The sequence below is a fragment of the Lontra canadensis genome, unplaced genomic scaffold, assembly GCF_010015895.1.
Source record: "Lontra canadensis isolate GAN:19392208 unplaced genomic scaffold, GSC_riverotter_1.0 scaffold4, whole genome shotgun sequence".
Taxonomy (NCBI): Eukaryota; Metazoa; Chordata; class Mammalia; order Carnivora; family Mustelidae; genus Lontra; species Lontra canadensis.
In genome coordinates this window covers 5,340,066-5,355,517 of record NW_022630998.1, presented here as the reverse complement: position 1 = coordinate 5,355,517, position 15,452 = coordinate 5,340,066, and the positions used below count along the sequence as shown (strand labels likewise).

The following is a 15,452-nucleotide window of genomic DNA, read 5'->3' as shown; positions in this document are numbered from 1 at the left end:
TTGAATTGGGATTGCCTTGGAGACATCTAAGTGGCCTTCTGGCAGAACACTGGTCTATAGACTAAGCTACAGGAATATACTTTAAGGCTATGGGCATAAATGACATCCACTTATTGGGGAGGGCTGAGATTGGAGTGAGAAACTAATTGGCGAGGTAGAACAGCATCTGACTGGAGCAGTAAAGGATGGTCAGAAACGTAGCAACAAATACTGCACTAAAAATGTTGCGGGGCAAACCGGCAAAATTTGGTACACAGTAGTATTTAGTGAGGTCTGTAGTGGAGCAGTTTAAATCACAATTTAGGAGATGGATTGAGGACACAGGCTACAGATAACCCTTTCAAGAAACTGGGAGAGAGAAAGATAGCTAGGGAGGGAATTGTGGTTGTGAAAGTTGGCTGGCTGTTTTTAGGTGGGAGAGTTAATAGTTTAAAACCAAGTTGCAAGGATCTGGCTGAGAGGAGTATGTTGACAGATAAGGCTGAAGGAGATTGGGCTCCAAACCACACAGACAGGGACAGGAGTACTGTTGATAGCAACTCTGGAGAAGTTTGGGGGAGGGAGAAGGTGAGATGTCCTGTGTGAGTATTCCTATTTTCCCTGTAATAGTCACCCTCAAATGAATTCATCTTTGAGGGGAGTTAGGTAGCTAGGCAAGATGGAGGGACCATTTGCATTTGAGGGTCGTGAATTTATAAGCTGAGGTCAACTGAAATCCAGTCTTTTCTGAAAACACAAGGACACTAGAAGTTAAAAGCAACACTTAACAAAAACCTTTTTTACACTTGTAAATAATCAGTGGAACTTAATGCCATAAAATACAGTATTACAAAGAACATATTTATATTAATAAAAACATCTGCAATCTGAAAGTGATGTCTCAGTCTTCATAAATCTGTGCATGGGCTGAGATCCACCTAGAGTTGGGAAAAATCTTTTCCTCCACTTGGTGTGCTATTGCATAGCTAGGCAGCTGCACACCAGGATTCCCGAGCTTTGATTGGAAGCATCTGGTCTTGGTCATGGACACAGGAAGAAAAATAGGGCATCAAGTGAATGAGTTTTCACAAGACTGTTCCAGTTACGAAATAAAAAGGCCCTTCAGCACAAATATGCTGTTAAACCTTTAAAAGATGCAACAGGTTCGATTTTTTTTTTTTTCTTAAACACTTGCAGGTCCAATATACTTGAATAATTAACAATTCACAGTTTAAAAGTAAAGGTGGCACATACCCCTTCCCACCCCCAATCCCAGGCCCTTCTTCCTTGGCATCAAGTCTCTAGCTTAAGGCGTGAAGCTTGGACAGTTTTTACTGTTTTTGCCGTGTGTTTTCCAGCCAAATTGCTTGTAGATGCCTGAGATTTTTCTTCAATCAGGCTATCTTTAGATCCATTTCTTCTCTAGAAAGAAAAATACATTCAAAAGATAAGATTCAGAGAAAATTGAAATCAGTTTTATTAATACATCAGAAATTAAGACCTCAAACCACAAAACACTTAAGCTTCACAATATCAAAAGCTGTTCAACAAATAATCGTTATAATATGATTAAATCGTAAATGTAGAGTTAAATCATAGTAAATCATAATACACTTTATGCATGAAAATTAGTCCTCAGTTATGCACACAGGGAGGTTACCCAAAACAGCACTACCATGTAAATTAGTCTACCACTAAACCTGTCCACTCTGCCTTCATATTTAAGGACATAAAGGGAATCAGTCCATCATCCATCCCACTTTAACCAGCTTTTGGTGAGGTGAGGTATAGGCTGGCCATGCCACTCCCAGACTTATGTACCCTGGTAGAACTAGGACATGCAGCTTTTCTGCTTCCCTGGCTCACTAAGTTCCCTTCACATGGCAGCCAAATCAATGGTTTCCTTTTGGCACTTGGAATAAAATCCACACTTTTTTCCATGGTATCTAAAGCCCTGTGTTATCTGGCCCCACCCCCACAGTGCTCAGACCACATGGGCTTTCAGCTCAAACAGGCCCTTTAGGATTGTTTCCTCCCAGGCTCCTTCCTCTGCACCCGGGTGGCTCCTCCCCTGCAAGGTTTCAGCTTTACACCTTGGTTTCTGAGATGGCTTTCATGGACCATTCATCTCTGTAAAGTGAGGTCACCTGTAGATTTTCTAACTCAGCCCTTTGTTTCTTCATAATGCTTAACTAGTTTTTAAATTTTGCCTGTTTCCTTTTATGTGTTACCTGTCTAGGCCAGGAGTCAGCAAACATTTTTCTGTGAAGGGCCAGACTGTGGACTCTTATCTGCTTGTTGTTAGGTTGCGCCCCCCCCCCCCCACCAAACACCCCCTTCTTTAAAACAACCCTTTAAAAATGGAAAAGCCATTATTAGCTCCTGGCCTGTACAAAAACAGACCAGATTTAGCCTATAAGACTGGTATGCTGACTACCCAACCAGTGCCTGTCTCATTACATGTGCTCATTAGATGTCTGTTGAATTCAAAGTCAAAGGTGTCACAGAGACAAGCTTAGAATCAGAGCCACTGGTCAGAAGATGCATGGGAGTTCTTGTGCGCAGCAAAGTGAGAGCCACTCTTCAGTATGCCTAAGTTTGAGATTCCTAAGTGATGGTGATAAGGGAATCTAGTTGGAAAAGCAAAACTGCAATAAAATAAGATTCTTATTTGTACTGAATCCAACTTTGAAGTTTTAAGACAAAAAGTTCTGAAAAACAGTGCTTATTTATGCTCACAGTAACCCTAACATGTTATTATCCACATTGCACAAAAATCGAAGTTTAGAAGTTAAAGTTTGTCCAAAGTCACACAAGTGCTATGTAGAGACAGGGAGACGCAAATATAGGTCAGTCTGAATGCAAAGCCTAAATTAATCTTGACTATAAAATTTTAAAACTACTCTTGACTTGAAACAAATTGGGCAACCTGTTAGCTCTCCTTGATCTATCTAATCAAAAATGAGGCAGATTTGGTGGAAGTTATGATTAAGTACCCAGCTCTCCATTCTGGACTGAGGCATTCACTCGCCCACCTGCTGGGAGTACTAGCTGCCGTACAGCTCAAAAACGGAGCCCTTCCCCACAGACTCCCTTCAGCTGAAGGCAGTCCCTTCCCCAGGGCCCCCCTTATGAAGTGACTTGCTCCATGGTGAATGTGAGAGCTTTGCGTCCAGAGGGGAGGGACGGAATGGACCATCTCAGGTCTAGAGCTCCGTGTGGAATCAGCTGATGCTTTATTGGGAGTACACCACACACTTCTACTCTTGCCTTTCACTTCCCAAGTGTTGATCTTAAGAGTGCTTTCCAATAAACTTCCTCCTTGTAAACCTTGATCTCACAGTCCCACAGTCTTAAGCCCAACTTATATCAGCACAGGCTTTTCTGTCCCTGCTCACATCAATGACAAAAATGAATCAGAAAGGGCAGCATATGACAAGTACCACTGGAGTCCATTTTCTTAGGTCGTCCATCAACTCCCTGAGTTTACATACAAAACTATGTATGTGTTTGTATGCATTTTTATGGGTGAGAAACAGCAATTATAATTGCTTTCCAAAGGGATCCAGGATCTTTTACAAACTGAAAACCACAGGACTGTGAACAGTGGGCTGACACTGGTCCATTATAAACATCAACTTTGTTCTTAGAGTGATGGTTTAACCAGATATAAATCCATCTAATGATCTTAACCTACTTTTTTCTCTCTTCCTTAGCATGAGAGACAGTATTGAACACCTTGCTACAGTATGTTTGTGACAGTGCTCTCGATAGATCCATCTAATTCAACTGAGTATTAAATCCACTTTATTAAGGCGGCTAGGTGCTCTGTTATGTCCTTGAATTCCCTTTTAACCACTTTTTTTTTTTTTAAACATTCCCAGAACAAAAGTAATTCTCTTTGGTGGAGAAGACAGAAATAAAATAGGACTTGAGTAATTTCTGTTTGCCATCAGTTAACAATAGAAATCTGCCCACTGTAAGTCTATCACTTTCTCCTTGCTTCTCCGGGTCAAAAAAAGTATCTAAAAAGAATTTTTTTTTTAATTAGTGAAGCCACTGTTTCTTTATTCTGGCTCCAAACAATCTTACCATCTTTGTTATCCTTGGGCTTTGCTCCAGGCATCAGACTATTTGAGACCTTACACTAGCTCTAGCTCTCACCTCTAACGTAACTCTTCCCACATTGTGCCTTGCTTGAATCCATGTCACCCTCCTTCCTTCTTCCACACTTTGTATAACTTCTTTTAAAATTATGGAATCTCAAGAGTCAAGTTAGAGATTCACTGCCCTATTTCCCCAAAAGAAGTTTCAGAAAAGTGCTTCTCAAAAATTGTCATCCGTACTGATACCTTAAAACTTTATTACCAACCTGATGAACCGTGGAGCCACCAGAACCCTGAGCATCTGAAGAACGGGTCACGGGAAGTGGAGGTACGAGATCCGTTTTTGAACTGCAGAGAATTTGTTTTAGAATTAAGGATGGAGACAGTACCTAGAATCACAACTTGAGCTGGAAGAGGATTACAGGATAGAAAGCGTGTTTTATATGCTTTCATATTCCTTACAGTGCCTATACAGTGCTTCACACAGAGAGGTGTTTAATAAATGTTTTTGAATTAAGTTGAGCAGGTTAAGTAACTTGCTGAAAATCAAAGCAAATAAATAGAGGAACCAAGACTAAAACAGGTGTAGTTCCCATGTGCTTTTGTTACTGTGACATGTATAAATGGCTTTTTGATTTGTTTCCAGAGGAGCATTTATTGTCCATTTATTCTTTTTTCTATAAACCTATGGATCTATAAATAGCCAGGATCTACAATTTACAAACAAAACAAAAAATAAACAAAACCTGGCTTACACCTCTCTCTGCTGGGTTAGTCTATCTCCCAAATTATTGTTTACTAAAATTCTGAGCCTTAATTCAGAGTTCAATGATTAACATTCCTAACCAGCAATACCAAGTACATGATGATTAATTATTTCATTAACGTATTCATTTAAAATAGAGCACCTGTTGTGACCACAGTGTGAGATATGGCCACTTAACTCAAAAGAAAAACTAAATACAAAGAAATGACTGTAGCATATATTTGCTGTAGTAAAAGAAAAATGTCATCAAATCAGAAAGAAACTTATGCCACTTCTCTCAAATAAGAATGTCTCATTCATAACAGAATAGTTCATACATTTTTCTTCTTCTAAAAGTTTCGTGCAGGGCACCTGGGTGGCTCAGTCAGTTAAGGGACTGCCTTTGGCTCAGGGAATGATCCCAGGGTCCTGGCATGGAGTCCCACATCAGGCTCCCTGCTCTGTGGAGAACCTGCTTCTCCCACTCTCTCTGCCATTCCCCCAACTTGTTCTCTCTGTCTTACTTTCTCTCTCTCCCCCTGTCAATTGAATAAATAAAAACCTTTAAAAAAAAAAAAAAATAGAAGCTTCAGTGCATAGCTTGGAGGTGGCATGATTTAGCCATAGTCTAGATCTGTGCTACCCAGTGTGGTTGCCACTAGCCATACAGAGCTATTTAAATTAATTAAAATTAATTAATTAAATTTTCAGTTTCTTAGTTACACTAGATAGAATAATCAAATAATAACCACACATACAGACCATTCCCATCATTGCAGAAAGTCCCATTATACTATCTGCTCTGGAGCTGAAGCCATGAAGGGGATGATGTACTCAAGCTTGCCTACTTACTTCACCTCCGAGAGAACAGATCGCTCTCCATCTGAACACTGGGACCGGCGATACTGGCGGTAACTTCGAGGCGAATGGGAATGCCTGATGCGGATTGGGTCACCTTGAGTCCTGAACAAGCAACCAAAAATGTGGAAACAAACCAGAAGTCAGAACAGGATAATTTGGAATTTTTCCTCAATATGGAATGAGACTTTGAGAGTTTAAAAAGAACTTGATCCCTCTGAGCCTGGAAAACCTAAGTGGCTTAAATTTCACAAGCTAACAAGAGAAAACTGCTCCTTTGACTATACATGAAAATGCCACTCTAGTATTTGTATGTACATAGGTGATTTTATATATATATACACATATATATATACATGTGTATATATGTATATACACATGTATATATATATATAATCTTCTAAGTGAAAAAATTGTAATGAAACCATTCCTTGTTGCATTTTTTCCAAAAGTGTGGAAGTAAAAAACCTACAATGCAGACAAAATGGCATTCCACCAGAAAAAGTTGGCCCTTGTCCTAGCTACTAATTAGGCTGTCATTAATAATTGAGTCTTTAGCCTAAAGATAAGGAGAGGTGGGCGGGGGCAGTTGGCGAGGGTGTGTACAAACCTGCTGTTCAACCAAAGAGAGGAAGCAAGCATGGGTTACAGAGGGACATAAAGCCATGAAGTAGACACTTCCCCTTAACTAATTATAGCAGGACAGAAAACAATAAAGAAGTCATCATCTGCCGCACTCTAAACTGAATGATTAGGGAGTCCTGTTAGGCTTCCATGAAGCATGTCCCATGTGCTAGTCTATGACAGGGATTGGATTGGGCTTACAGGACAGGATTTGTAGCCAGCATCATTCTCTGGGCATTAAAGTAATGAGTAAGAAGAAGCACTGTTACCAGTTAATGAATATCTCAAAGAATTTTTATTTTAAAACTGACATTAAGCATCAAAAGCCCCTTGCTAGCTACCACATACAAACGGGCAGTTAACAGAAGATGACAATGATTGTAGGACAGAATAACAATTAGCTTTAATATAGCCTTTTCTACCTCTCTCTAAAGTTTTAATTTTAGTTAAAATGCAAAGACAAAGCACTTCGTGGAACACCATTGATGAGTAAGAACGTACTATTTACTTATAAGTATTAATAAAACGTTTGTCAAAAGATTTTCAAAGACATACGCACTCTACTTTAGTATATGGAATCTCTTTTAATTGTTCTTCAGACAATCCAGAGGGATCCACAAGTTCCTTTCTAGAAGGGAATGTGCAAGAAAATAAAAGTTACGATGCTGATATAAATACTAATACCTTTCACAAACGGCAGATGGGTTTTCCCTTCCTAATCTTATCCCTAAATACAGTGTTAGTAAAACTAAGAGAAACATAAGCCAGGAACAAAGATTAAGAAACTAGAATGTATTCAAGGAAAAATGGGGTGGGGACCCTTTTCTATAGCTCTTCTCCCTTTTTTCCAGTTTTTCTATGACCAGAATGTAGAGGACTCTCCACCCATCATCTCCCTACAAAAAATCTGCTTCTCTCCCCTGTAGTAGGCGTCTTTTTTTCCTCCGAATCTGTTTTCCTTGGTATTTATTTGTAAACTATTGGCCAGTCTGAGGCCCATTTACAGGTAAGGCTAAGTGATCTAAAGAGAAGACTGCCTGGAGAGGGGCTGCTGGCCTGGAAAGGCACCGCCATGGGAGGGCGCTGTTCCACATCATGATGGCAACAAAGACCATGTGACAGGCTTCGGCCAGAGGCTGCCTCTTGCTGTCCTTGGTGGTCCTCGTAAATGCCTTTAAGAAAAAAAGCAGTACTTACTGAATATGCTTCCATAACTCTTCTTTTGCCTGGATATCAGGGCTCCTCCTATAAAGAGAGAACACACCACTCATCTCTGCAAACATGCTTCATCTGACAACCTCACAGCTAACTTTAGCAGAGCAACATTTATAGTTTTCAGTCCGTGAAGTTATTTGCCAGCAGGGACGGGAAAAGGAAAGACTAGGCATGGAGAGCCAATGTGGGGTAGTATAAAGGCACCAGATAATTTATTTGCTAGCACTACTAAAGAAAAAATCACAGAACAACCAGCCACAACCAGGCAGGGCTTTATCTGATGAAGGAGCTTAGATGTTCAGGAGGAAATCCACACACCCTCCAGTGGTGATCTGTTCCTGGTCCTTTTGGCTATTTCTGAGTAAAGGCAAAGAACTCATTCTGATTCTATTAATATGAAAGATTCCCAACAGGACCTGTGATTACCTAGTGGAAGCAGCAACCAGAGAGAAAAGGAAATGGTGGGACAGCTCAGGCCAGCAGACTGTATCAGTGACCCACATTTCCTCTTACATCTGATGTTGTGTTTCTGGGTCATAGCGTGGGCCCAGAAATGCTGGGACATATGTGTGGCTCGCACTGTCACCCCCTATACGCCCCATCTCTATCCCTATCTACATAGCCCACAAATCTCTTCTCCAAAAGCTACTTGAGTAGAAATTATACCACTACTTTTAATTTCCTAGAATAAGAATTTGAAGTCAGCATTCATGTGTTCACCCTCCCCATAATAGCAGTGAATAATAGAAATAATAGAATAATAGAAATCTGTTATCACTGCAACTGCTGCCACAGAATGACTTTTTTCCCTAGTGAGAAAATGATAAGCTTTCATTCCTCCTTTCAACAGAACCAAGGCCTAATAAAGGCCCAAAGAAAGGACCCAAACCCTAACAATTAAAAGGCCTGGAGGTTTGCAAAGCCCCTGCAATGCTCTGTCCTGTGGAATTTTACATTCATAATCTGTATCAACATTTTGGGCTCAGTATCACTTTCAACATACGATACTATCATTGCTTTCATTTTTCTTAGTTAATGAGGCACCACTGAGGCATTCTGGTAGGGCTTTCCAAGCCCACAGAATACAATAAGCTACTTTCTAGCAATTAAATTGACTAAGTATCCCCCCACCTCCACTTTGTGGGGGGAAAAAAAACTGTAAAGGTCTTTTAATCAACTCAAAAGGAATCAAAACACGGAAGATATGGGGAGGGGATGAAGCTTTGGTCTCAAACATAAAACGTGATATTGTTAAATGTTGATGTTGTTATATAATAAAATTATACGCTTAAAAAAATCTTAAGAAATGCTTCTTTGGAAGGATTTTCTGTAAGAAATCTGCCTTTCCTATATTTGGCTGGTGAGGTTCACTAGACAATATCTTAACCCATTAAATGATACTGCCAGAGAAGGTACTGCCAGAAAAGGTGAGAATATTAAAAAGCACTAAGCTTTAAAAAAAAAAAAAAAAAAAAAAAAAAAAAAAAGCACTAAGCTATTTACTGCTTAAAATAAGGAAGGATGGTGCTGTTTTAACTATATACCAGCATCTGATTGTCACAAAAGGTCACCCAGTAGTCTAAAGTATTACATCTTATCTAGGTTAGCGGGCCATTATACTGATAATCATTCTTATGTCTGGAAGATGCAATAGTGTGGCTACTTTTGAGCTGAGCCAGGTTCTTACATTTTGAGTCAGATAATTCTTTGCTACAGAGGGTTGTCCTGTGCATGGTAGAAGGATTCGTAGCACCTGCGGTCTCCACCCACGATGCTACTAATACCTCCCCAGGGTGACAAGCAAAAATGTCTCCAGATCTTGGCAGATGTTGCACAGGGGGCAAAACCGCCCCCACATATGAAATGAATGGTCAAAGGTATGACCTGAAAGTAAAGCGGCTCTGGTTGGGAGGAGGAAGGCCAGCTCCCTGGAAGTCAGCTCCCTGCAGAGATCCATTATATGGATACGGAAACAGTGCTGGAAAGAATGACAGCAAGGCGGAAACTAAATCTTAAGAGAATGAGGGAAGAGGCCCAGGGCACAGTTGCTGAGCTACAGTAAGTGGTGTAATTTTGATGGCATGAGATTAAAAACTGAGTGCTTTGAGGAAGAAGAGAGAGAGAATGAAAAAAGCAATGAGGGGCAAGTAGGATATGCCTGTCCCCCATGATCGCTATACCAGGCTAGTGATGAGAGATGGTGAATATGAACAATATACAAAAAACCTGATAACACTAGATATTTCTGAGTGTTGGAATTGCAGGTGATTTTATTTTCTTCTATCTTTTCTGATTTATTTTTAGCCAAGAGAATTTCTAACCTTGGCTATTAGAAAAGGAAAAAAAAATGTATTTTCATGTTTTAAAAAATTACTATCGTTGCAATTCCACAGGCAATTCCTTTCATTCCCATCTTGTAAGAATTACCAGAAATGTTATCTTAACCCAGATGGGAATATTAGTCCTTCCAGCCATAAATAATGATCCTAAAAGATTCAGAAATTTAGTCTATATGTTTCAGTTCTGTAGCATCTTTAATACTCATATATTTAAGGAAACTAAGTTCTGAAATGGCCAGCAGTTTCAAGCAGCTTTAGGGTAGGAAGAAGTCTCGAAGCTAAAGAAACAAACCAAAAAAAAACAAAAAACAAAAACCAACAAAAAAAACCCCTATTTCCTCCAATTGCTAACCACCTGTGATTTAACAAATGTAAACACAGGCAACATGCTAATGAGGAATGTATTATTTTTATGCTTACATCTGCACACATTTAATCAATAATTTAGGATGAATTCAGGATCTGCAGCTCAACATCATTTTACGGAATTAGAAAGCTGTGGGATTTTGAAAGCCATTTTTCTTAATTAAAAGACCCTTACTTATGCAGATGTTTTACTTGAACTCTCCAAGTAAGTTCCTAAGGAAATGTTCTATTTCTATTAAAAAAAAAAAAGACACATGAAGTCTAGTATTAGTCCAGTATTTCAAAAAAAAAAAAACCTTCCCTCATTCACACCTTATACCAATAGTCCAATTTAAATATTCATTTTTCAGAGAAACTTGTTTGATGAGGCATCATTTAGAATCATCTCCCTTTCTTCCAAAACCCTAAAATAAGAACACTACTTCATAAATCTACAAAGGGTTTTTGTTTGTAAGATTATTTATTTATTTATTTGAGAGAGAGAGCACACAAATGGTGGGGGGGGCAGAGGGAGAGAGTCTTTCAAGCAGACTCCCCACTGAGTACGGAACCCCATGCAGGTTTAATCCCATGACCCACAAGATCACAGCCTAAGCTAAAACCAAGAGTCAGACACTCAGCCAACTGAACCACCCAGGCGACTGTACAAAGGGTTTAAACCCCATCAGTGGAGGTAGTCTTCTACATCCTCCTAACCCTCCAATTATATTAGCTAGAAAACATTACCTATTTATTCCATAGGGTCCAATACACTCTATTTTGTATACTATATTATACTAAAAAAATAAAATAAATGTGGTAGCATTTGACTTATTTTTGTGATCTTACTACCAAATACCGCTCTAAAAGGAAATTTAGAGTTGAAGATACGTTACTAAGAAAACTGTAAGTTTATAAAACATTTTTATTTAAGAAAATTCAAAGCCCTTAACAAATACATCAGTAATTCCTCATCATAATTCTGAGTAGTCAGAAGAGACATGATGAAGAGAGAGCTTATCTTCCTCTCCTTCCCTCTTTCCTCCCCTCCATGTCAGAATTAAAGAAGGATTAGGAAGCCACAGAGCCCAGCAACCTAGCTGCTGAAGATCATTCAGTCACTTCCCAAACCTACATGCTCAATATTTAAGGCATCAGACTTCTTTGTGGTGTTTAACTGGGAACATCACTTCACCCTGACAATTTCATCTGGGCATGATTTTTCAGTAAAATAGAGGGTCATTATTACCACCAGAGGGAGCCTGAGTCTTCTCACACACACAAGTTGAACCTATGAGAACTAATTGTTTTCGCTTCAATGCCTCTTCCAAATATTCCAATGAATAAAGGTTTACTCACATAGAAAAGCACTTTCATCAAATTTTTCTAATGGTAAGTAAACAAGAATGTGATGCCAATGTAGCTGCAAACGTACTAGAAAGAACTGAAGTTCTCCAAGACCTCCTAGATGAGAGGCAATCAGATTATAGTTCAATATGTTTTAGGAGAGAGGGGTTTTGTATTTCATATTACTGTATGTCTCTGGTATTTATAATAAATACAGATTTCTGGCTTTTCACTGGAAATTTAAAAAAACAATGAATGAAGCGTGTGTGGATGATGTATCATAGCATTCCAAGCTCCCAGCGGATATACCTCCATGTGATGATTTCTAGACAGTGCAGTAGGGATTTAAGACTATGGGAGTAATTGAGAGGTAAGTGGTTTACTCCACATCTAAAATTCCAAATATATGTGAAGAATAATTTTAATTACTTTCTCAGAGGCTGTTCTGCCGTGTTTCCATTTTTTTCTTAAAAGCAGTAATGGTTCCTAAATTTGCATAGACCCAAATTCTAATCTTCATGTGAGGTAGCCCCATCCTACTCTCTTCGTATCCCCCCTCCTCCTCCTCATCTCAAGTAGAAAAAAAGAAAAAAGTCACTACCTTACAGTGTTTGTAGAGATTAACCAAGATCTGGAGAACTTACTATTTATAGTAACTGTAATTATAGATATGATGTCACAGGTACCTGAATTCAAGTATGACTTGAAGTATGACTTGAATTTTCAGCAAAAGTCCTTGAGAATGGTACTAATGTTTGTACAGAGGACAGGGGGAGTTGATGGAGATTAGGCAGTAAGCTAACACTGGGAGGCCCAGAATGCCAACAGAGGTCTGACCAGCAGCACCCAGCAGGTAACTTCCTGTAAACAAACCCAGATTTGTAATGTCATAGCTCAAATCAAAGAGGGCCCAGTGTGTCCAAATGAGGTATTTCATCAACCTGCAGAGTTTAACAGTTTTATCTAGTTGCGTACTTGACATTTCCATTTGACTACCACTTGGTTTCTCAAACCTAACAAAACAAATAAATCTTGACACTCTTTCCCCACATATCTCCAGCTCATCTCGCCCAACCTCAGGAAAACCTCATGACTACCCACTCCATCCATCAGCCCCAAAGAGAAAATTCATCCAAAATACCTCTAACATTCCACATCCATCACCACTACTTCTAATATGTGTTTCCATCCACTTCTCTGTATTTCTACCATCACCATCTTCCGAGCTAAAAACCACCTCACACTAGTCCACCACAGAAGATTTCCAAAGGGTCTTCCTGTGGAGAAGCTCTTCTTTCTCAATCTGCTTTTTACCAAGGAGGCAGAGCAAATTCTGAATGAACTGCTCTTCAAATAGACATTTTTTTTTTTCCCTTCACTTGTCATTTAATTGCACTTTGGCCCTATCAGTTACATACTTAATCAACCAAATTCAGTTACAAAGTTAGCCAAATATTTGCTGAATCTTTTTATGGTTTGCTTTAAAATTAAACTCCAGAACATCAAACTCTTAATGGAGTTCTCTCATATTATTGCATTTTTCTGAGATAATCCTCTACCTGATCTGATATTTTTATCATGTAGTTAAGATTAAAATTTAAATAAGATTTTAAATAAATAAGTACCATTATTTTCTGATATCAGTTGATCTAATCAAAGCAATACCCAATTTAAAGGTATTTCTCTATCAGGGCATCTGGGTTGCTTAGTCAGTTAAGAGTCTGACTCAATTTCAGCTCAGGTCTTGATCTTAAGATCGTGAGTTCGAGGAAAAAAAAATATTTCTCCACCTCAAAACAGTATTCCTGAGCTTCTGCTTGTGATCACAATGCAGTAACTGGTATCAGATGAACCTTTCCTCCTCAAGATCTATAAAACATATACAAAGCAACTGTTTTTCAGACATTGGGCAACAGAGAAGATAAGTCTGTGATAGTTGGGGGGGGCGGGGAAGCACAAGGCAAGCCCCCCACTGCTTCAGTGTTCTGGGTGGAGGCGCCTTCCCAATGTGGAAAAGGAAAAGTAGAGCTCAAGAAACAGTCTCACGGCGCTCAGGGGGCAGAGATGAGAATGTAAGGCTATTTTTTTTTAAAGACTTTATTTATTATTTGAGAGAGACAGTGAGAGAGAGCATGAGAGGGGAGAAGCTCAGAGGGAGAAGCAGACTCCCCATGGAGCTGGGAGCCCAATGTGGGACTGATCCCAGGAGTCCGGAATCATGACCTGAGCCTAAGGCAGTTGCTTAACCAACTGAGCTACCCAGACACCTGAGAATGTAAGGCTATTGATAAGGATGGAATGTACAGTGCACAACAAAATACAAAAGGGGACTCCAGAAGTCTGTATGGGGTTTTCCGCAAGGTTGGCTGAGTATATTCACTACACTTAATCTCAACGTAAGCAGGGTTAGACTATGTGAGCCTAAGGGAGGGCAGCTGCTGCAAGGCTTCGAGCTGAGCGGGGACACCAGAGAGTGGGAAGTGGTAGGGGACAGAATTCTGATGCAGCTGCTGTTGGAGAAGCAATGCTGAGCACAGTGTGCAGTCAACCAAGACTTCAGAAATGCCAGGCTTTAGGAATAAGGACCAAGCCTAAAGTAAAAAAACACATCCTAAGCTAATGACAAAACAAAGTCTAACAAGTCCCACCCTATGAAAGCATAAAACCAAGCATAAAAAGTAAGACCAAGAGTAGCCAACAACTGGGGCACCTGGGAGGCTGGGTCCCCTAAGCGGCTGACTTGATTTAGACTCAGGCCGTGATCCTGCTGCCTTAGGCTCAGCTTAGTGTGGAGTCTCCTTGTCCTCTCTCTCCCCCTCTGCCCCTCCGCCCAGTCATACGCACACTCATTCCTGCCTAGCTCTTTCCCTAAAATAAATAAAATCTTAAAAAAAAAAAAGAGTAGCCAACAATAATTTAGCTGCCTGCCAGAACAAAATTTGTCTCTTCAAAGAAAGATAGCATAATCCAAACCTCCTCCTAGTTATTATCTAAAATTTTCAGCATACATTAAAAAATTAGTATATATGTAGAGAAATAAGAAAATATAACCATAATCTAAGAAATAATAAAAGCAGTCAATAGAAATAGGTTTTGAAAGTCACGGACATGGGAACTCACCAACAAGGGCTTTAAAACATCTTGTACAAATGTGTATAACAATTTAAAGGAAAATATGGACATAATAAATTAACAGATGGGAAATCTCAACAAAGAAAGTAAAAGTATATAAAGAACAAAACTGAAATTCTAAAACAGGAAAGTATAAAGTTCAGAGTGGCTTTAAGAGCAGATTGGACAACAAGGGGAGGAAAAAGTTGATGAGGTTGAAAACAAGTCAACAGAAATGACCAAAATTTAAAAGGGGAGCACGAAGATTTTAAAAATGAACAGAACTTTGTCTGCTTGTGCGACAATACTAAATGGTCTAGCATATATACAATTGGATGCCCAAGGAAAGAAGAAGACTGAATGGCTCAGAAAAAAAGAATTTGAACAATAATGGCCAAAAATCTCTGAAACTTGGTAAAAAAAAAATCAAATTACAAAAACATAAATGATAAATACGAAGAAAACCACATTTATCTGCACCATGGTCATATAGATAAAAACTAAAGATAATGGAAAAATCATAAAAGTAGCTAGCGGAAAAAAAAGACAAAGTCCATACAGTGTCTACAGAATGAAGTCTGACCAATCAGAAATGACAGAAAGCAGAACAGAACTGAACCATCTCTTTTAAGTGGGAAAGAAAAACCTATCAAGTTGGAATCCTACAGCTAGTGAAATTATCTATTACAAATAAGGGTTAAAATAAAGGCATTTTCACAGAAAGCTGAGAGAATGTATCATCTGCAGACCAGTACTGTAAGACATGCCTAACGAAGGAAAACA

General features: G+C 39.2%; 1 protein-coding gene across 1 annotated transcript in view; it reads right to left on the bottom strand.

Moving 5' to 3' along the window:
• Positions 1-1,035: 1,035 nt before the first annotated feature.
• The window catches only part of EPB41L4A (erythrocyte membrane protein band 4.1 like 4A), a 249,527-nt gene continuing 235,110 nt past the window's right edge, over positions 1,036-15,452 (bottom strand). The window contains exons 20-24 of the mRNA XM_032844929.1: positions 7,510-7,557; positions 6,872-6,940; positions 5,683-5,793; positions 4,352-4,433; positions 1,036-1,401 (exon numbers count right to left, since the gene is read on the bottom strand). Coding sequence (XP_032700820.1) covers positions 1,273-1,401; positions 4,352-4,433; positions 5,683-5,793; positions 6,872-6,940; positions 7,510-7,557 — 439 coding nt within the window. The 3' untranslated portion in view covers positions 1,036-1,272. The remainder of the gene's footprint in view (positions 1,402-4,351; positions 4,434-5,682; positions 5,794-6,871; positions 6,941-7,509; positions 7,558-15,452) is intronic.